The 22779-nt window shown below is 43.0% G+C and overlaps 1 protein-coding gene across 1 annotated transcript; it reads right to left on the bottom strand.

The window, feature by feature from the left end:
• Positions 1–5784: 5784 nt before the first annotated feature.
• Positions 5785–20397, bottom strand: PEG3 (paternally expressed 3). Its single transcript, XM_055240157.1, is given in 8 exon segments — positions 5785–13219; positions 13387–13479; positions 14242–14344; positions 17306–17409; positions 18416–18499; positions 19257–19343; positions 19920–20188; positions 20190–20397. Coding segments are annotated over 8 exon segments (4761 nt in total). The 5' UTR covers positions 20312–20397; the 3' UTR covers positions 5785–9320.
• Positions 20398–22779: the final 2382 nt, after the last annotated feature.

The raw sequence follows: 22779 nt of genomic DNA, 5'->3' as shown, positions 1-22779 counted from the left end.
TTTCAAAAGAAGACATTTATGTGGGCAATGAACATTTTTTAAAAAAAAGCTCAACACCACTGATCATTAGAGAAATGCACATGAAAACCACAATGAGATACCATCTCACACCAGTCAGAATGGCTATTATTTAAAGGTCAAAAAACAACAGATGATAGCAAGGTTGTGAAGAAAAATGAACGCTTTTATACTTTTGGTTGGAGTATAAATTAGTTCTACCCTTGTCGAAGACAGTGTGGTGATTCCTCAAAGACCTAGGGGAAGAAATACCATTTGATCCAGTAATCTCATTACTGGGTATATACCCAGAGGAATGTAAATCATTCTATTATAAAGATACATGTGCATGTTCATTGCAAAATAGCAAAAACATGGAATCAACCTAAATGCCCATCAATGACAGACTTGATAAAGGAAATATGGTACATATACACCAAGGAATACCATGCAGCCATAAAAAGGAACAAGATCATGTCTTTTGCAGGGACCTGGATGGAACCAGAAGCCATTATCCTCAGAAAATTAGTGCAGGAACAGAAAAGCAAATACCACATGTTCTCACTTATAAGTGGGAGCTGAATGATGAGAACACATGGACACATGGAGGGGAACAATACACACTGGGGCCTGTTGCAGGGTGCGGAGTGGGAGGGAGAGCATTGGGAAGAATAGCTAATGCATGCTGGGCTTGATACCTAGGGGATGGAATGATCTGTGCAGCAAACCACTATGGCACACATTTACCTATGTAACAAACCTACACATCCTGCGCATGTACCCCTGACCTTAAAATAAAAGTTGGAAATAAAAAAAACCCTAAACATATACCTACTATCTGATCCAGTGATTTCATTTTTAAGTATTTACCCAAGAGAAATAAAAACATATGGCCACATATGCAAAAAAAATACTTGTACATGAATGTTCTTAGCAGCTATATTCATAACAGCCAAAAATCTGGAAACAGCCCAGGTGTCAATCAATAGAATAAATAACCAAAGTATGCTAGGTTCATGTGATGGAATACTACTCAGCAAAAAAGGAACAAACTGCCTATACATGCAATAAAATGGATGAATATAGAAAAACATGCTGAGTGAAAGAAGAGTTACACAAAGAATGCATGCTGTGTCATTCCATTCATGCTAATTCTACAACAAGCAAAACTAATGTGCGGTGAAAATAAATTGGTGGTTGCCTCTACGGAGACAGAGTTGGAGACTGATTGATGAGGAGCAAGAGGGAATTTTGGGATTGTTTTGTATAACAATATTGTTTTGTATATTAATAGAGATTTGAGTTACACAGATGTACATATTTTCCAAAACTCATTGAATAATATCCTTAAGATTTGTATGTTTTGATGTATGTAAATTTGACCTCACAATAGAAAAAAAGAAATCTTAAAAAAATGAAAGAACTAAGTACATATAAATGGGAAAAATGCTTGTAGACAAACTTTTCATGTAATTTAAAATCTTATAATTATCTTGAATAATAAATACTCATTAGATGTTGGGTGTTTTCCAATTACGAATGGGTTATATGAAAAAAACATGTTTCTAAAAATTATAGAATGGTTTCAGCTATAAAATGCTAACATCTGATAAACAGTTCAAGATTTATTGCTTCCTGAGTTTTCACTAAAATTTAAGGTTACTAAAAGTAAGAATTGCAATAATATATAACTCTGTAACTTGTACTCTTATTGAGAAAACAATAATTTTATGTAGTTTAGAGGTTATTTAAAAGTTATTTATTTAAAAAGGTAGAAAGGAACCAGTAAGTGAGAGAAAGAGAGAGAGAGATAAAAGATTTTTAGACATAAAGATGTATTTTTGGTAAGAAAAGAAAAGAATTTTATATAAGAAAAGGATTTCATGTGGTAAAGTTTTGTCCTAAAATAAAATGACCGATTATTTTAAAAGAGGTATTATAGAACAAATCAAAAGGTCCAAGCATGTCATAGATGATTTGTGTAAGTCATGATCAAGTCTGTGGAAGAAAATTTATAAAAGGAATTTTGTATATGATTAAGTTGGCTATAATTAATAAGAAATTATTCATAATAGTCTGTCTGAGATTGGTCCCCTATGTTAAAACAAGGTTTCTTGATGGTATTAATTTTTTTTTTTTTTTGAGACAGAGTCTTGCTCAGTCACCCAGGCTAGAGTGCAGTGGCGTGATCTCGGCTCACTGCAACCTCCGCCTCCCGGGTTCAAGCAATTCTCTGCCTCAGCCTCCCGAGTAGCTTGGATTACAGGTGCCCACCACCATGCCCAGCTAATTTTTTTGTGTTTTTAGTAGAGACAGGGCATTCACCATGTTGGCCAGGCTGGTCTTGAACTCCTGACCTCGTGATCCACCTGCCTTGCTCTCCCAAAGTGCTGGGATTACAGGTGTGAGCCTCCTCTCCCGGCCTCTTTATGGTATTAATTTACTATTAATGAGATTGTAAGAGGTTTTGATTTTTAATTCTATAACCTTCAACCTATAGCTCCCTTATCCTCAGTGGCCTCTGCAAGCAACACACTCCCTCCTTACCAATCACCTTCAGACTCTGCTCAGGGACTCAGTCCAGCCACTACCTGGAGCGGGACATTTACCAGCCTTACTCTATGATGCCCCTTCCAGCATGTCCCCAGTGGGGAAAGAGAGATGTTTGCTGTACATTTTCCCTTCACAACTTCAGAGCTTTATAACAGAAGGTCTCATTCTAAAGGACTACGGGAAGATCCTGAGGGATTTCAAAACCTCATTCAGAATAGTTTCAGACCCATGAACTCAACTGGGCAGATGTCCAGTCCCTTTTAATATTCTCCTCAGTGAAACAGAAAAATACCTCTGCTCTCAAAAGGGCAAGGGAGGAAGTAGACCAATCCCATAGAGAAGAGATAAACAATCCTATTTTAGCTCTCAGAGCACAGTGGACATTAGACATAAACTCCAAAAAGTAAAATTAGAGCTCAATGCTCTCATCTCAAGACTAGTAGACCTGGCCAATAAGGTGTCCAACAACCAGGATAGTGATGAAGAACATAAAGAAGACAGGACAAATGGCAAGCCCACCTACTGGCTGTTGCCCTCAAGTGCCAGCTGGATAACTCACAGGATACCTATCCACAAAGTACCACAGCTGAAGTGAGTGATCCCTGGTCCCCTAACTAACAGAAAGGATCCTAAAGACCTAAGGGACTAGGACCAAACCAACATGCCCTCTATAAGGGGAAGGATCACTGGAAAAGGGACTGTCTCCTTCATGTCTGAAGGGAGGGGAAAGAGGGTAGGTCCCACCAGGTGCCTCACAGAGGCAGATGGTCCAAGTAGAAAAAATGACAGGTCCTGGGGACTCCTCAATTGTCCCTCTGGGTGTCCATCCCCCAGGAGCCCAGGCTGACACTGGTCATGAGGAACAAGCCTGTTGACTTCTTGGTCAACACAGGGGGCCACCTACTTGGTTTTGAATACCCCCAAGGATAAAGTTACCCACCAAAATTCACTATGGAAATGTGAGGGAAGGCAAAAGATAGCCCCTTTATTGAGCTATTGTGCTAGAATTCTCTGCTTGCAAGTAACATAAACTCATTCAGGTTAATTTAAGGGGGAAACTGGATCTTACTGGAATAATATTGTGTAGCTTAAAATAGTGAGTAAAGAGTTAACAATCAGTCCTTCTAGTAGGACAGCAATCAGAGAAGACTCGTTAATCTCATTGGGGGAAATAATAGATTGTCTTTTCTCATGTGGCCATAAGAATGACTGGGCTTTGAACACCTTCGATCCATGTATTGCTCTGCTGAAGATTCAAATTCTTGGGTGAGGAAGTCTGACTTGTCTACCCCAAACCACGTAATTATTCCTTTGCTGGCATGAGGGAGGGGCAGAGATGGTGATCAGAAGAAATGGGGTCAGGATAGTCCACCAAAACCATGCAGTGTGCTGTTATTTAACGGACGCTGGGCATACAGAAGAGCTATCCTGGACAATTCACCCTTTGGCTTTGTGGAAGAAACCATGCAATTATCCTGGGGAACCTTCCTGAACTACTTTGGTTTGAGAGTAGTCTCCCCAGATTTTTTCTGTACTCCTTGCTGCTGCATATGGTATATAAGTGGTAAGAGGCATGCAGTAAGTCAGCAGACATTCCTGAGAGGCTGGTGGGCAGGAAAAGAAAAGTCTAAGCCCAGAATGAATCTATTCCATGAGGCTACAAAACTGCCCTGTCTGTGGTTAAAAGGGCTTGGTATGATCAATCAATCTGCTCTCTGGCTGGTGGGGAGATATAGTACCAGTCCTGGCTTATCACTCCTGCATTTCTAGGGGAGGAATGACTTAAACTTGAGAGCTGACTAGCCTGCAGACAGCATATGTTCATTGCTCTTCACCCTGCAATGTTCTGATTCCCAACAATTAGTGTTTAGATTCAACATCCATTAATCCTTGAGAGGTTTGTCAAAAATGGATTAACCATGTAAAAGAAACCCAAGGGCAGGCAGCTCAGCCAGACTCCACAAGGCACTGGGGTGGGTGAGGCACCAGGCACCAGGACTCCCTCTGGCTTTATGGCCTATTTCCTTCTAGGAGTATACCCAGCCCCAACCCATATGACCACCTAGATAGCCCTCACTCTCTTTTGAGTCTGACTGGACATGGGGAACCTATGGGTATCAATCAACTGACACCAGGGAGAGGTCAAGTCTAACAGAATAAGCATAGCAGTAGGGAAGTTAGTTACCTCTTCAACTGGGTTGTGGGGTGGAGGAAGGAATTGCCCGAGTGTATAACGATTGGTCAAACAACCCCTAATGACACCCACTTCATTCCCTTCCTTTATAGCCTTTTGTAACACATTATTTAGGAAATCCATCCTTAAAAATCCCGACCCTCCCACCGTGACCTATGCTGATGCCCCTTGTCACAGAATGACCATGGAAGCTGTGACCAAAATAGTCAGATGCCACAAGAGATAAAGTTCTAAGAACACGAAAGAATGGAGGACTCTGTCAAATCCTAGTTAGAATTAGTGGCAAGTACACTTTTATATCTTAAGAACAAAATCCAATCATGTGACATGAAGGATATTAGACGGGCATGAAGTACACAATCATCTCCTCCTCCGACTTATGGAATCAGGGACACAGCAGCCGCAAATTGGGTATGGTGCTACCCACTGTGGTTGCCAACAGGGTTCCAGTTAGCAAGCTGGTTGAAAAGCTCTGATCATTGTGGAATCACAGGCATGTTTAAAAATTACTCTCAGGGATGACAACCTGCTGAATTGCATGGGATGTTTCTGGTGGGGAAGTCAGGTTAAAGTATGGTTAATGAACTTCGAAAAACAGTACAGAGATGACTCACTCAGGATAATTACCTTTTAACCTCAGGCAAGGGTCAGGAATAAACACCTGAGATTCTATAACATAGTAACGCTTTTATGTTAAGGATTTATTATTGTCTGTGATTTTTTATGTTTGAGACAATCTCACATTTCCAATTAAAAATGCCCACTCAAGTAACTAAGATGTACTTGTGGTCATTATCAACTTTAAAAAAATTGTTGGAACACGTGTTTTAGTTTCATAAGGGCAGTTACAAATGTGAAATCAAACAGTATTTAAAAATCCCTTAGAAGTAATTGTTGAAATAGATAATACTTAAAAGTAGAGTAAGATTTGCAAACCAAACTTTTTAGGCTTAAGGAGGGACTAAGCTTTTGGATTTATAACTCTAACAAAATAACATATTTAACAACCCCAAAAACAAAACAGACAAAAGAGACTGAGAAATATTTATTTGTAACTTTATTTTTATTGTTGACACTATTACAGATAGATAGAATGACCACAACCATATTAACAAACCAAAAACCTGTGCACAGAAACAAGATGAAGAAAATATATCAAGATGTTAACTACACTCTTTGGATGGTGAAAAACATGGATGAGTTTCTCTTCTACATTTCTGTAACTTCAAAGTTTCTATAATGAACACATTTCATATATAATGGAAATATATGTAGTAAAGGTGGACTACCAAAACACTAGAATGATGACCTTTCAAGGAAATCGAGACGAAATAACCATAATCCCACAACCACCACACAACTATTTCTTGTTTTCCATCTTTCTTCCCATCTTTGACATTTATGCATACTTATCATTAACACCCTAGTAATCACAGACTAGTGCACAGATCAAGATGTTAACAGTAATTGTTGTTGGGTGTTGGGAATATGAGTGAATTTTCTTTACTGAATTTCCAAAGTTTTCTGTGAGTATGTATTATACTTGTAATGGAAAATACATACATAAAATTTATTACCAAAACACCAAAGATTATTTAAGAAATTTGAGACAAAATATTTAACCAAATTCCCACAACGACAACACTATTTTAGTTATTTTCCACATCTTTTCATTTTAGACTTTACGCACATATATTTAACACTGTTATCAAAAGCTTGTGCACTGAAACAAGATGGAGGAAATCAAGATGTTAACAGTAGTTGTTGGGTGTTGGGAATATAGGTAATTTTTTAAAATAATTTACTGTATTTTCTAATTTTTCCTCTGGGTATGTATTATGCACACAATGGAGACATACATAATACACTGTTATCAGGACATTATTATAGGGAACATATGAAAAAATTAAGGTGAAAGTATTTAACCATAATTCCACAAAGGTAACGTAACAGCTATTTTGAATATACATTTTGACACAGTTATAAACCTGTGCACAGAAACAAGAATGAACAAGATAGAGGAGAGTATATGTCTTTGGATGGTGGGGATATGAATTATTTTTCCTCCACTTTTCTGTATTTTCCAAGTGTGTGATAATGAGTTCAAATTATGTTCACAATGAAAATGTGATCATAAACTTTTTAGTAACACTACCATAAAGAACATTCAAGAAATTTAAGAAAATAATGCTCAACTATAAGCCTACAACACCACCACCACAACAGCTTTTGACTATAAGCGTATATATTTTTAAACAGTTATAATTGTAGTATAAATATACTTTCGTGTCCTGCTTTCTCCACTTAATGTTCTGTAAATATATTTCCACGTTGCTACATAACTCGTGATTATCATTTTTAAACAGCTGCATTAAGTGTCCACAGATACGTTTAAACAATCATTCTCTTGTTTACCATTTGTTACTACCTTTTCACTAACTGAAGGTTGGAACGGACACCCTGACTTATGGCAAGTTGCTTTCTGAAAAGGGGCTACCACTGCCAACAATGTTAACACCAAGTAATGAACCCACAAAGTTCACCCCGCCATCAACACTGATTCTCGTTTCAAGAGTCCTCTTCCCATGTAGTACACTTCACTGCCCCCCAGCTTTCCTGATGTCCGTTCCAACCTCAGGTCTTCCTATGCAGCCAGCCCTCACCTACACCATACCATCAAAGGCTCCTTTTCCAAACTGCTCAGGACACCCCACTCAATTCATTCTCAGAAACTTGGCCTTCTACAATTCTTGCCTCTGGTATTTTCTTCTGTCTGTCTCCTCTCCCCTCCTAGATCTGGTGATATATTAGGACTCCCTTCTTTGGCTCACTCATTTCTGCTTCTTGCTCTCAGCTCTACAATCTTCCTAAACTTTGACACTCCCTGCATCTTTGACATACTTCCAAGCCCTAATCCTGCAGATCCAGAAGAGTAAGATTCAGACACATTTCCCCCAGTGGGTACTTTAATTTTGCTTGTTCAAATGATCTACACTTATATTTTGCAAATCTTTTTTTTTTTTAATTTTTTAAATTTTAAATTTTTTTTTTCCAGCCAACTCAAGGCCAAAAAAAATCTCTTAATATAGTTATTATGCGAGGGGAGGGAAAGCAAAGGAGCACAGGTAGTCCACAGAATAGGACACAAGAAACCTCAAGCTGTGAGGTCAATTTGTAATTAAAAGGAATACTAAGATTAGATGAACACAACACTCAGAAATACTCTAGGAGAGCTGAAAAAGAAGGAACAGATGTTAACAAAACAAATTAAGGCTGCTGGGGAACCTGAGTCCATGTTAAGCTTGGGTTGACTGTAAAGAATTTTTTTTTTTTAATGCAAGTTAGACATGGAGTTAGAGGGTCAGATAAATAACGAAGAGAATTAAGTTAGCGATAGAAAGATCTAAGCTCCTGGGCACCTAGGGTGCAAACTGACTTGTGGCAGCATAGGCTGATGCTGCACAGGGGACCCAAGCCATGTTGCTACTTGTCACTTAAGGCAGGAAGCGCACAAAAGAAGTGATGAAAGGTCATTAGCCTGCATCATTATTTACAGCATGAGAGCCTCTCCTATGGTTCTCAACCTTCATTAGGCACTACTGTGATCTAGTGATGGTTGTAACCCATTCTTTAAAGGCAAAGATGTAAGATTTACAGGGAAAAGCTTCGGGTTTTATCAATTCACTATCGTCAAATACATATAGAGTTGGTTTTAAAAAAAAAAACCAGAACACAAATGTGTGATATTTTTGCATGAGAACCACTTCAACAAACATAACATGTGGCAACCAATCAATTTGGGTCACAAAAAGCCAATCCGTATATTGTAAAGCCTTACACAGTATTAGGTTCCAAAGTGTTGGTGCAGATGAAATGGCTGCAGAAAGAAGCTGAAGTACTTCTCTTTTCAAACAGTAAAGAGTAAAAGACATGTTATCTATCATGCCTACAGCTTCACAAGACTATTTAAGGGTAAGAAACAAAACAATTACTCAAAAAGATACTGACAGGGTTCAAATAATGCACAATAAATCTTTCTCAGGATCTAAGACACTTACAAATATAATCAAATTTGTTGCTCTCTTCCTCCTCCAAAAAAAACAAAAAAAAAAAATTCAAAGAGTACCAGGTAAGGTACCTCTCTGCAGAGTAAACTGTAACTGTATATCATATTAAATCCAAATATATGTGATCACTGTTCTGCCATAATTTGCTATTTTATATACACCTCAGGAAACACTATATATACGTTACACAAGTATCATTTACAGTTGATTTGGGCAACCTTTGTAGTCTGGAATACTCATAGGGTTTTCTCAATCTGATTACTTGGAAAGGTAAGATGTGTGCTGTGGCTTTCCCACATGCAGACACTGACATCTGAAGGGGAAAGCTTAAGACTGTGGAATCTCCACATTTGGTCTCTTTTCAATCTGAGTTTAGAGATGTTAAGTCAGGTGTGTAACACACTAAGGTTAAGTCTCCTACTGACATTATCATGGATTGGTTTGAATTCTCTGTGGTTTGGTAAGGGTCAAGTCCTAGGTGAAGGTTTTCTAACCTTTACCCCATGCCCTCAGCCAGTGTGGGTATTCTGGTGTCTGGCGAGGGACAGGCGGTCATTGAAGAGCTGCCCACAGACGTCACATTTGAAGTACTTCTCATCAGCTTGATTGGCACCACCTGTGCTGGTGCTGGCACGTTCGATGTAGCCTGAGCACCCCCCAAAGGCATTTGCAGGCTCAAATATGATCACGCTGGCATGAGTTTTCAGGTGCTCACCGAATGCTGTGCTGGAAGTGAAGGTTTCTGTGCATTCATGGCAGTCATAGTATGGTTCTACCTGAATCTCTTGATCTTCACCTTCTTCTGGGTCTTCAATTCCCACACCGTCAGGCTCGTCGGCATCTCCCTCTGGCTCTTCAGCTTTTCCCTCTGGCTCTTCAGCTCTTTCTTCTGGGTCTTCAATCCCTGCACCATCTGGCTCATCGGCATCCCCATTTGGCTGCTCGGCCTCTCCATCTGGCTGTTCAGCCTCTCCAATGGGCTCTGCAGCCTCTCCATCTGGCCCTTCAGCCTCTCCGTTTGGCTCAGCAGCCTCCACCTCTGGCTCAGCAGCCTCCACTTCTGGCTCAGCAGCCTCCACTTCTGGCTCGGCAGCCTCTACGTTTGACCCCTGAATCCTCAGAACTACTTGTGGAACGTGGACATTGGCTTCAACTTCCTGGGCTGCTGCTGCTGCAGCTGCTGCTGCTTCATCTTCTTCTTCTTCTTCCAGATGAAGCTCCTTATGTTTAGTGAGGACTGTGCTATGAATAAAGGACTTACCACAATCCTTGCATTCATAGAATGGTATAGCTCCTTTGAGGGGCTCAGTAAGAAATGAGGTGTGAGTATAGGAGGACCCATACTCATAGGGCTCATTCTTATGAACAGTTACGTGATCCGCAAGTTCTGCTGGGTTGACGAAAGATTCTCCACAGACCACACATTCAAAGAGTCTCTCTTCGGTCTGACTTCTCTGAAACTCAGTGAGGGCTAAGCCTGGAATGATAGCTTCCTCAGCCATCTGGCTCTGCTCCAGTAAATCATCTTCTCTATGAAGTCTCATATGCTCATTAAGGGCAGAGCTATGAATGAAGCCTTGTCCACACAAAAGGCATCGAATGGCCGACCCAGCAAGAGCAGGATTCCTCTCTGCGGCACGATTCCTCCGTGGCTTCATGGGCAAGAGGGCAATAAAACCATCATCACACCCCTTCATGGAATACAACTGGTCTTGTTCATGGATTCTCTGATGCTCGAAAAGGAATGAGCTATGAATAAAAGATTCCCCACACTTTGGACATTCATACAGCTGCTCTCCAGTGTAATCTCTCTGATACTCGCTGATGGAATGGGTGTGAATTACAGAATGTGTGTACTCCCGACTGTCAACCAGGCACTTCCTGCTGTGGACTTTCTGATGGTCTGTGAGGTCTGTGAGATCCACAAAGCCCAGGCCACAGTCCTCACATTCATAGATTTTGTCATCAGGGTCATCCTTCTGAGGGTCTTCCATGTCTGAGCCTTGAATGACAGGGTCTTCAATTGTCTCCTGAACATGGGTCTCCTCGCCGCGGGTCTCCTCGCTATGGGTCTCCTCCCCATGGGTCTTCTCGCCTTGAGACTCCTTGCCATGAGACTTCTCTTGGTCATAGAGTTTCTGGTTTGTATTGAGGTCTTTGCTGGTAGCAAAAAATTGTCTGAATTCCTTACATTTGTTCCACGCTTGCTCTTTAGCATACTGCTCTTGGGCGTAACTTGTCTGAGGGTCAGTAGGGGCCAAGCTGCGAATGACAGACCATTCATAATTTCTGCTTCCAGAGGGCTTCTCTCTATCATGAATCTTCTGGTGCTCAGTGAGGTCAGAGCTATGAGCAAAGCACTCCCCACACTCCTGACATTCATAGAGCATCCCTCGAGGGTGAAATGTTTGTTCACCAAAAGGCAGAGTGTGAATTACAGAGGTCTTGTTGCTCCTATGCTCAATGTATTTCTTTTTAGCACGAGCCTTCTGGTATTCACGGACATTTGAGCTGGGAACAGAGAATTCGCCATCCTTCTTAAATTCACCAGATCCCTCTCCAAGAACACTTTTCTGAGGTTTGGCACGGGATACACTCTGTATGACAGAGTCTTCATAGTTGTGATTCTTACTGCCCCCTTCACAAGGGTTCTCTCTGGCAGGAATCTTCTGTCGCTTATCATTAAGGTCTGAGATATAAATGGAGGATTCTCCCTTCTCATTAGATTCCACCAATTCATTTCCATTGTGACTTCTTGGAGGTTTGGAAGCCACTAAGCTATGGATAACAGACCTACTGTATTCCCTTCCTTCAGAGGTATTCCCTCCAGCACGAACTCTCTGATGGTTGATAGCATCGAAGCTCTGAATGGTAGACTCTGCCATTACTTTTGGTTTACTGGGCCCCGCTACACTGTGACTTTTCTGAGCTTCCACAGACGCTAAGCTATGAATAACAGACCTCTCATATGATTTCCCCTCATAGACATTTTCCTTAGTGGGAATCTTCTGGTTTTCATAGCGGTTAGAGCTAATGGTGAACGCCTTCTCGTCCTCATCACTTTCAAGAGGTCTTGTTATAGTATGACTCTTCTGAGATTCAGTGAATGGCCCACTGTGAATGACAGATTTCTCATACCCTCTGCCTTCAAAGAGATTCTTTCGAGAATGAATTTTCTGATGCTCACTGAGCTCTGAGCTTTGCATGAAGGCATCCCGGGAATCTGTAAAGTCATAGAGCTTCTCCTTATTGTAAGTTTTCTGACGCCTTTTAAGGGACTGACCAGGAATAAAGGTTTCCTCACACACTTTACCCTTATTTTCAAATGGGTTCCCTCTAGTATGGATTTTCTGATGTTCTTTCAGGGATGAGCTATGAAGGAAAGTCTCCCCACACACCTTACATTCGTACATTTTCTCTTTACCATACATTTTCTGAAACTCATTAAGGGTTGGGCTGGGCCTAAAGGTTTCCCCACGCTCACGTTCACGCTCATTATCTTTGTCATCCCCAAAGTGGATTTTCTGGTGCTCAATCAGGGCAGAACTATGAAGGAAAGTTTCCTTACACACCCTGCACTCATAGAATTTGTCTTTGCCATATATTTTCTGAAGCTCACTAAAGGTTGGGCTAGGCATGAAGGCCTCCTCACACTCCTGATTCTTACATTCCATAAGATACCCTCTAGCATGAATCTTCCGATGTTCAGCCAAGGCGGCACTCTTATTGAAGGTCTCTCCACAGTCCTTACATTCAAAACGTTTCCCTCCAACCTGACTTTTCTGAACTTCACTGACAGCCACACTGTGAATAAAGGACTCACCATACTCATAGAGGTTCTCTCTAGTATGCATGATCTGGTGCTCAACAAATTCTGAGATGACACTGAACGACCTCCCACACTCATCACATACATATGGCATTGCCCCAAAATCAATTGGCTGTGACTCGGTAAAGGAGGGGGAGCTGAGGCTGCTCAGGCTGCTCATGCTCATGGCTTTTCTCATCTCACTACCACACTCAAAGGGCTTCTTCCTGGGACAGGCTTTTTGATCGTGAATCGAGCCCTTCCCATCTGTGTCAAAATGATAGCGCCTCTTTCTTTCAAGAACTCTCTTTCTGGAAACAAGGGTTGAATTAAACCTAAAGCCTCCCCTAAATGCATTCCCTTCATAAACCCGCTGCTGGATCACTGACTCCCTCTTGTTCAATGAAACGTCCTTCCAGTTATCATCTGACATTCTGGGGAATCTCTGTGACCGGTCGCTTGACTCCCTTGCTCTTCCCGATTTGGAACTGCGTGACACATCCTTGATGAATTTTTCCATTATCACTCCGTGGGAAGATTCATCTTCACAAATCCCCCGCCGGTGGGTTGATTTTTTGGCTTCAGGCATAGTTTTTAGACCTGGAAAGAAACCCCAAATGTAAATACTCCCTAGCCTCCATAAGAAAGACAGTGGGACTTGGAGGGGTGCACCCTTCTGTGATGTTTAGGAATGCAAAGTGTAGAAGGTTCCTTGATAGCATCTCACTGGTTGTGTGGCTCCTCTGTGGGATGTGCCTCCTGCTTACCTCGACTGGTGCTTGGGTAGGCACTTCTCTTGGATCTTGATGAGTGGCCCTGCGTCATGTGGGAGTGGCCATCGTCTTCAGCAAGCTGCACTCCTGGTCACAAGGACAATATGATGCCTCAAATTCAAGTTGAGGACCAAGACTCATCACCATAAATTGATCTTCATCTTTCACTGAGCCACTAAATATGAGGTGGCCCATATCTGATTCCTTGGATGTCAGAAGACATTTGCTGTCTCATTTCCCTACTATCTATTCCCTAATCCATTCTAATCTACATGTAATTCTTCTGACTCCACTCAGAAATGTGTACAAAGATCCCACATGTCCCTGAAATCAGTGCATTGTCTTTTAGTCTTCACCTTCTTGTAACCACTTTTTAAGTCCTCTTTTTCACTGGCCTTCTTCCTCTTACCTCACGACTGCTCTTCCTCCACCCACTCCCTCGAGGCCCCATGGCCTTATCGACCTGCAGCACAGCCAACTGCCCACTACCAACTTGGGCTAGATGTCTTCCAGGAAAGTCCACATGGGAACTCAGGATCCTATCCTGAATGTCTACGTGAAAACCTCCAGTGCTACCGCTCTGGAAAGAAGTATCAACTCTTGTGGCAAGAAGCATCTCCCTGCCTGTCCCCACCCTGGACAATGTATCTTTACCCAAAGCCAGAGGCATTTCTTAAAAAGACAAATTTCATCATTTACTCCCTCTTTTGAAATCTTTCAAAGATTTCTTCTTACCCTTGGAGTCCAAATATATTAATGTGGACTCTTAACATCCAGCTTAAAAAGGAGCAAGATGACAAAATGCTCCAATGACTGGACTGGGAGTGACTGAGAGAAGCAGCTGCTTACCCAGGGAGAGCAGCTTCCTGTAGTTTTCCATGTTGTCCTGGATTGTGTTGTGAGGTTTCCTGTCCTCAGCGAGGTCCACCACATTTTGGTATGATTCAGCATCCTACAACAGCAAACACAGACCTCTCAATGGAGTCTGTCCCCACTGATGTTCAAAGACAGAATAATGTTGGCGACATGGGAGCTACATATATGAAGTTATATAGGAAGTGCTCACGGTATTGGGGTTCTGAGTGATCCAAGTCAAGTGTTACTAGGGGCCTACGTCGTACCTACCTTGGTGCTACACTCTGAGGCAGATCCCAAAGACGCATGACACATATTCCTTGCCCTCATGCAGCTTATAATTTGGTTGGAGAGAAAAGACTCATGAAACAATTAGAGAACAATAAACAATAAATTGGGGTACAGATAATAAGTGCTAAACGGGTTTTGTAGAGGGACAGTTCAGGGTGGGCCTGAACAGTGTGCAAAGGTTTGTGGAGGGCAGGTGGGGCCTAAGTGGTGGGTGAGATTATGATACATATAGAAAGGGATTGGTGGGAAAACTTAAACAGACTAAACAGGCACAGAGTACTCAAGGAACAGAAAGAAGACACACACATTCAGGCAGACATCTGGTCAGGATGTGACTTAAACCTCCCTCCTGGTTTCTCCATGGCATAGCATGGCTACATTAAGGGAGTCTCCAGTTTGCACAATTTCCAAATAACCCAGGAATAACTGTAAGCCCTGAGGACATTTTTATAATTGCCTTTTCTGTTTTAATGGATATTTACCTAAAAAGGAATTTTAAAATTCCTTGCATTACTGAGGAGAACCTTCTACCAGGATTCTAAAGGACCTTTGCTTATTGCCAGAGGGCTGACTAGAACTGGTTTCAGGGAATCATGGTCCCAGGAAGAATGGCACTGAGGCTGGAGAGAGACTTAAGGAGGGAGATGGTGCTGTGGGAAACCCACAGGCTTTGGAGCTGGACAGAGATCTGGGTCAAAGGAGGATTGCACCAATTATGAGCTGTGCAACCTTGGGAACGGAAATCTTTTTGAACCTTTCTTTCAGGTTCTTCACTTGTAAAATGGGGAGAAGAGCATCTATCTGCTTTGCAATACTATGGGTGAGGATTTTCTGCAGTGTGATATCTTGCTTAAATATTAAGAAAAATTATGTAAAGGAAATACAAATGTTTTGATATTAAATCTACCATAGTTCTATTGCTGGGAAGAGGCATGGAGCAACATGAAAAATGTAGCAAAAAAAAGAGGGTTTGCTGAATAAGGTATATCTACCACAAAAGACAAAGAGGTACGGGTATCTGCGTTTAAGAGGGAAGCCTTATCCATGCACTGCCTGTGTCCTGCCACAAAAAAGCAGAAACAACAACAAAAACTAAGTAGGGCAAGGAAACACAGCAGAGCTTCACAGATAAAATTCTTTTTTCACATGAAAGAAAAAGCACACTTTGATTTAAAATTAAAATCTAGGCCAGTGGGCAGCCCTAAATTGGTTGTTCGCTTTGTGTTTGTAATCAACAATGACATCTTAATGCATACAAACTGCAATCAAGTTCAGTGGAAGAGATGCTGTTCTGAAAACAATGCTAGTATGGCACAATGTAGTTTTCACAACATGATCTATACATGTGAACAATTAAGAGACTTACACATGAAGCTAAAAGATGAGAGAATTTTCTGTTGTGGACACCTTCAAAATGTAATTTATGTCATTTGCTGCTGGTGTTACCACCACACTCCGTCAGTAGGAATCGGTAGCTTCCAGACTTTTGATTTTGCAGACATGGGGCTCGGATGCCAATTCTTCACACATTGTCAAGGAAGGGCATTTAAAAAGCAAAACAAGACAAAGCCCAACTACCAGGATACCAGTGGCCAGGCCCACACGTGCCTCCAGCCTTCTTCCTATATCCCAGCCACCTGGCCCTTTGTTTAGTTCCTATCCCACAACTTTAGCTGAGCTCTCCCTAATGCCTGGGGTCCCCTCCCCCAACACCTGACCCAGCATGCTCCTGGCTCTAAATGGCAACTGTTAATGCCTCCAAGACATTTCCCTTCAATCCAAATCAAGGCCCTTGTTACGGTTTCTTGTTAACTCTCTATTTTTCCTTGAGGGCACTGAGAATGATGAGCAGTTATGTACAACATTTGTGTCAATATTTATTTGTGTGACTGTCAAAAGCTTCTCAGGGCAGGGCCCCTCTCTGTGTTGCTCACTGCTGTGTCCCCCAGGGCCTAGGCCTGCTATCTGACATGGGGTGGGTACTGATATGTGAAGGAAAGGAAGGCTCAGCCCAATGGCTCCTCCCATCTTTGAGTCCAGTCAGTGCTGGGGTCCTCCTCCACACTCCACCATGTGTAAGTGACCCCTCTCCTCCTTCCTAAAAAACAAGCTCAAGTCCCACATTTTTTTTCCCTTCATGCATCTCCCTGGCACATGCTGCCTCTTAAACCACAACTGCCATAATTGTTAACATTTAACGGTGTGCCTACCATGTGCCAGGTACTTTATGTATGTGTGTGAGTGACTTTTCACAGCAGCCCTGGGAGCAATCACCATATTCATTTCACAGATGGGGAAACTGAAATTCAGCTTAGTTGAGTAAATGGCCCAAGGCCACACAGCTAGCAAGTGGCAGAGCCAGGCTTTAAACCCAGCTCCTGTCAGCTCCAGAGCCTTTGTTCTCCCTGGCCAGTCTACTCTGCAGACCCACAGCTTTCCTGGCTCCCTCCTGAGGACCAGAAACATCTCCAGAGTCACTCTGCTTCCCTGGCCCTATAGGGAAGGGCCAATGTGACCAGTCTACCAAGTGACACGCATGCTGAGGGGGCAGGGGCTCCTCTGACCACATGAACGACACAGAAACAGCCAGCAGCAACCTGGGCTACTTGTCACCTATGGGATGGGCCTGGGCTCCTCCTGGAGTGCTGGGGCTCTCACCCCAGGTGAGACTCTAGGGGGCAGATAAACACACCATCTGGGGAAAGAAAGGCATCTCTGCCATGAAATGAAGATGGCCTTTCTAGAAAGAGAGGAAACCTGAGCATACCTGAGATCGGGACTCATAAGCCCTGGAGTCCCTGTTGTCATCTCTGTCCATTTCAAAGCTTGTTTTCGCCATCACAGGAAGGGAAAGATCCCGCTGAGGCATCCCTGTGAAGAGAAAAGGCATCAAGAAGAAGCAGGGCCCAGTCCATCCTGCAAGTCCCAGGTTTGTCCCACTCAACTGTGAAGCCGGCTGGGGTGTGAGTGTATGAGAGCAAGTGCTTTTCTCTTCTCTGCATTCTGTGGCTGCCTCTGAGGAGTCCCACAACAACCAGTGGCCCTACAACAACGCAGACCCAGGGCAGGGCCAGGGGCCTTGCCTCATCCTTCTGCTCCCAATCTCGGAGGTGGTTCAGATTGTGCCCAAGCTGTGTGGGTCCAGGTGCAGTGCCCACTAGCCTCATCCTTCGGGCACAACCTCTGGGTCTCCCCAGCTGCAATGTGTGACAGGGAGATGGCATCAGAGACACCGTCCCACAGGGTCATGGCTCTGAACAATGCCTAATGTGTTGTGAACCATCACTAAATGTCACTCACTCCTGATATCCTTCTCCTGATCAATTTTAGGGTGCTCTGCTGCCCACAGCAGTGTTCTCCAAGTCCAGGAAGAACAGGAAATGATTTCCAGCAGTATGGACACCAACAATACACTGGTGTGATGACTGATTCCCTTCCAAATCTCAGGCCTGGTGCTCAGATGTGGCACTTCCCTAGCACTGCAGGAAGTCATGGCAGACATTCCTAGTTAACAACATTGTTACAATGTGTCTTTCATTCTCGCCTTCTGCCTATGGCACTTTATACTAGTTTTCAATTTTTGCAGTGGCATAGTCTTTCATACAGCAACTTCTAGTTTTTTTTTTTTTTTAATGCACCAGCTTAAGAACACTGAGCAAATAGTAGTTTAGGTGGCAACAGGTCTGTGTGGTGAAACCTGTGCTGCTGGTACTGAGTGGAACTTCATAAATAGGAGCCTTGGACTAAACTTTTGGAGAAGCGGAATATAGTCCAAATAGAGCAGCAGAAACTTCGAGGCCCTGGCACTTTCCCCTTGAACCTGTGCACAGCACATGCTCTCTATCTCCTACTGAAAAAGAAAGTGGTTAAGACTCACTGCTTCTTGGGTTCCTGGTGTAGGGCCAGCGGTCTCGTGGCTCCATGTCTCTGCTTCTGCCCCTCCGGTCCCAGTCCCGCTCACCTGAGCAGGTGAGACATTCCAGTGTTAATTAACAAAGCACTTCGACACACCTGTTTTCCCTGCATGTGCACAAACACCCCTCTGGAAAGTGATGCTACCCTCTTCCCACAAGGAGATGGATCCAAAACAGACAGCTCCAGATTCCCAGGCTCATCTGGCCCCTTCTTTATCATATACCCGCAACATGGTTTCTGCAGGCTTTGCCCAAGTGGGGCTTGCTTCCAAGCAAGTTCCAAAGCTGAGTCCAGTAGCTAACTCCCACTTCAGACTCTTTGCTGGCTTCCCAGTTCCTAAGGGGCTGAGTCCACATTCAGGAGAATGGACTGCAGACCCTCTACTGTCTGGCAGCTGATCTTAAAGTGCATGTTATTCTACTACAAAAAAAAACAAAACCCAAGAAAACAACACACACGCCCTCCCTGAAAGCAGTGCTCCCTATAAAAGCTCACTGAAGCATCTTTAATGAACTTTCCTGGGGAGGCTGAGGGTACAGCTGGAAGCAGCCCGTTGCAAGTTCCAAATAGCTTTAAATACTTTATCATTGAATAAAATGAGATTAAGTATTTAAGGTATCTGTTTAGATATAAAAATGTCTCATTATGACATCAATTAATTTACCCTCTTCTCAGATCTCAGAGTGAAGGTGACCACTCAGGGATGGCGGGTCATCTTCATGGAGGCCCCAACCCACCGTTTCTCCATCTGGAAGCATCTGGCAGCGCCTGCCCATGGGTGACCAGTGGGGATGGGTACTCACCACCAAAAGGATGGACTGAGTGAGGTGGTGAGGACTCTCCTCTGTTCCGGGTCATGTCGTCGTCGCTGGTCACGTCACTGTTGTCGTCTGAGAGGACACCGGTCGCCAAGTTACTATCTCTGGCCCATATTCTCACAATAGTTCCCCCCAATCCCTGAGCCACATCTCCCTGTCACACACACAAACGGTTGGAGTGACCTGATCCTGACATTTCTGAGCTCAAAACCCTTCAGTGGTTTCCAACCACTCCTGACATACTAAAAACTGGGTGGGGGAAGCATGGTGGCTGTGACCACCCTGACCTCACTCCCAGACACAAACAGCCAGAAGGCAACCTCCTAGCACACCACACCAAAAAGGCAGGATAGGAGGTTTTCTCCCTTCCACAGAAGTGTCTCCTTTCTCTCTCCTGACTCAGGATGGTGGTTCTGCACCAGGGTGCTTTTGGCCGCCAGGGGATACCTGGGCATGTGTGGAGACACTTTTGGTGGTCACACCCAGAAAATCATGATGCGGCTCAATATCCCACAGTACACAGGACACCCCCACCGCTGCCCAGGACAGAGAGTGATCCAGTCCAGACCATGTCGGAAGTGTGGAGGCTGAGAGCCCCAGGGCACACCTGAGGCCTGCAGTGACCACCATCACCCCGTGGAGACTCACCTTCTGGTTGGTACATCTCCTTGTAATTCTCCAGCAGAGTGACGAGCTTCTCACAGTTCTCCGGCTTTTTTGCTCGCACCCAAGGCTTGAGCTTTTCAGGGATGATGGTCAGGTACTGCTCAAGGACCAAGAGCTCGATGATCTCCTCCTTGGTGCGAGTCTCCGGCTGCAACCAATCGAGGCAGAGGTTTCGGAGTTTGATCAGGGTCTTCCGAGGCCCAACAAATTCCACATAGATTAGGTTCCGAAACCTCTGATGAAAAAACTCAGTCAGTTGGACCTTCTCCTATGACGACATCTGGCTCCTTAGTCAAGTCACTGTCTAGCTCATACAGATTTGGGGCCCAGGACTTCTTAGGTTTTGTGGCAGGCAAGTGCTTTGGAGGCAGCATTTCTCTAAGTAAAATTTTCACTGGAGGAACCAAACATGAGTCAACAGGAAAGATGTGGCAGCCTGTGACCGTCAGTACTCAGGGACCTGTAGATCGTAAGGAGATATACACATGTCCCAGAAGTTGAGGACCAGGCAGCAGTGGAGGCCACCTTACCAGAGGCATCGACAGTGCTTTTGGGATATGGGAGTCCCCAGTAAACAGGCAAACAACTGCACAAAGTTGGCCTCAGCACAGCAGTTACAAGCATGACCCCTGGGCTTCACAGAGACCTACTCCTGAGAAGTTGGCTCTGCTGATAACTATGCGACTGTAGGCAACTTGTCTAATGCCCTAGAGTCTGTCTCTGTAATCTGAGAAATGAGAATAACAGCACCTCCATCCCCTTCAGAATTGTGAAGCTTAAATAAACTAAGATACCCAAAAAGACTTAACTGCCCAATGCAAGGCACAAGAGAAATGTTCAAGGCCCTAGCCAGTACTAAAATCAGACGTCAGCATGTTTATTAGCAAAAATGAAAAGGGGAAGTAGGAGTTGGGGCAAATCCTCCCCTAACATTTCTTCCCTTAACACAATTATTAAAACACAGTATACAACGTGTAAAAAATGGAAGACTACTAAAAAATATTAAAAGTACTCAACTCTAGGTAATATGACATTATTCCCTCAGACAGTGAGAAGTGACCATTGAGCCTCTTGATGCTACTGCACGTTCTTTTGCCTTCATCAATCTTGACAAAGATCTAATCTGTCTAAAAGATACAGCTTTCTGTTTTGACATTCCTTTCTGTTTCTTTACCTAGTTATTTCGTTGTCTTTATTTTATTATCTGCCCCCTTCCATTTTTTAAACTTTTGAGATTGGACATAAACGTAAAGATTTTCAATCTGTCCTCTTTTTTATGTAACCAAGTAAAGCTATACATTTCCTTAAAGCATTTTTGCTATCATTTACATTTTATTGCGTATTTTTATGACTGGTCAGCACAACTGGTGCAACTAAGTAAGGCAATATGGGAAAGAAATCTAGGTCTGGGAGCATAAACTACTACTGGCTTCACTTCCAGAGAAGAAAAAAACCATATGCAACAAAAATTTTCTCCCTTTGTTTTAAAAGGAAAGCAAGTTTAAATTTTTTAATTTGGAAAAAGTCTAAAGGAAAACTGAAGGTATTTCCATTATTCAGAGTCTCTCATTAGACATTATCACTTGGAAATCAATGTGGTAATCACAGTAAACTCATGTTTACTCGTCTCAGTGATGGGCTCCCACGTCCCTCTCTATGCGAACTGCCCTCCCATGCTCTCTCCTGCATGTTATCATCCCATGGAGCTTGGGCACCATCCAATGCAAATGCCTCGATCCTGAAGACCTTAGCGACTGGACTACTTCCTTGCTGCCTTCCTTCATAGGACTGAGAAACCACAGAGAGCACAACACAGATAATGCTCTGCTGGGCAGAAGAATCCCAAAGCAAGGGACGGTAACAGACCAGAGAGTCCAGGCTCCAGATGATTGGTGTGACATTTCAGACATGGTCACTCTAACCCAGGACAGGGCAAAAGCAGAGGTCTGTGCCTGTGAGGGAGACAGACAAGGGCAGACGGCCCAACTCTGCTATGTGGCAGACAGACTCAGGAGAACACTCTGGTACCTGAGATGATACTAGCCCTCATCCTCAGGCAACAAGATACCCTCAGATATGTAATCACCTGTCTGGGAACAAGATCCTTTCTGGAACTTCAGACCAAGCAGCTATCCACAGGAACAGAGTCAACACACAGGTACCTGCAGACGTTTTAAAGGAAGAAATACATAGACTAAGAATATGAAAGACATGTAGAAGGATTGTCAGAGAATTAACTCCCCAAACAACTGGGGACTCAAATAGCACTAGGGTGATGCCTTCCATACCTTCAGGGAAAGGCCATTCCCATGCTATATAAACCATGCCAGACAGGAGAAATAAAAAGCTTTCAAACTGTCTTTATGAAACCAGAACAAGTCAAAAATGCGACAAAGATGTCACTAAGAAACCACAAACCACACTCATGAAAACAGAAATAAAAGTCTTAATGCTGCTATTACTGAACATTATTCTATGCAGTTCTACCCAATTACAATAAGACAAGAAAAACACCTCTGAGGCACAAAGAGATAAAACTAACATTCTCTTATGTAAGATCTATATACATATATATGCTTCTATTCTGTGAATTTCTCTCCCTAACAGACATGAATTGAAGCATAAAGTACTCTAGGTGAAAACTATATATCAGAATGGTAGGCTTATAGAGTTCAATAGGAAATCAACAATTTTTTTTAAAGAAAATACAAATAGCCCAACCTGACTCAAGAAGCAGAGAAAAATATGACCACTAGGGAAGAAATCTAAAAAGCTGAAATAATGTAAAGAGCAACTTCCCAAATGAACTTTCTGTGAATAAAATATTTACTGTGTTATAAAA

This window comes from Symphalangus syndactylus, chromosome 13 (genome assembly GCF_028878055.3).
Source record: "Symphalangus syndactylus isolate Jambi chromosome 13, NHGRI_mSymSyn1-v2.1_pri, whole genome shotgun sequence".
Taxonomy (NCBI): Eukaryota; Metazoa; Chordata; class Mammalia; order Primates; family Hylobatidae; genus Symphalangus; species Symphalangus syndactylus.
This window is presented reverse-complemented; position numbering and strand designations above follow the sequence as displayed.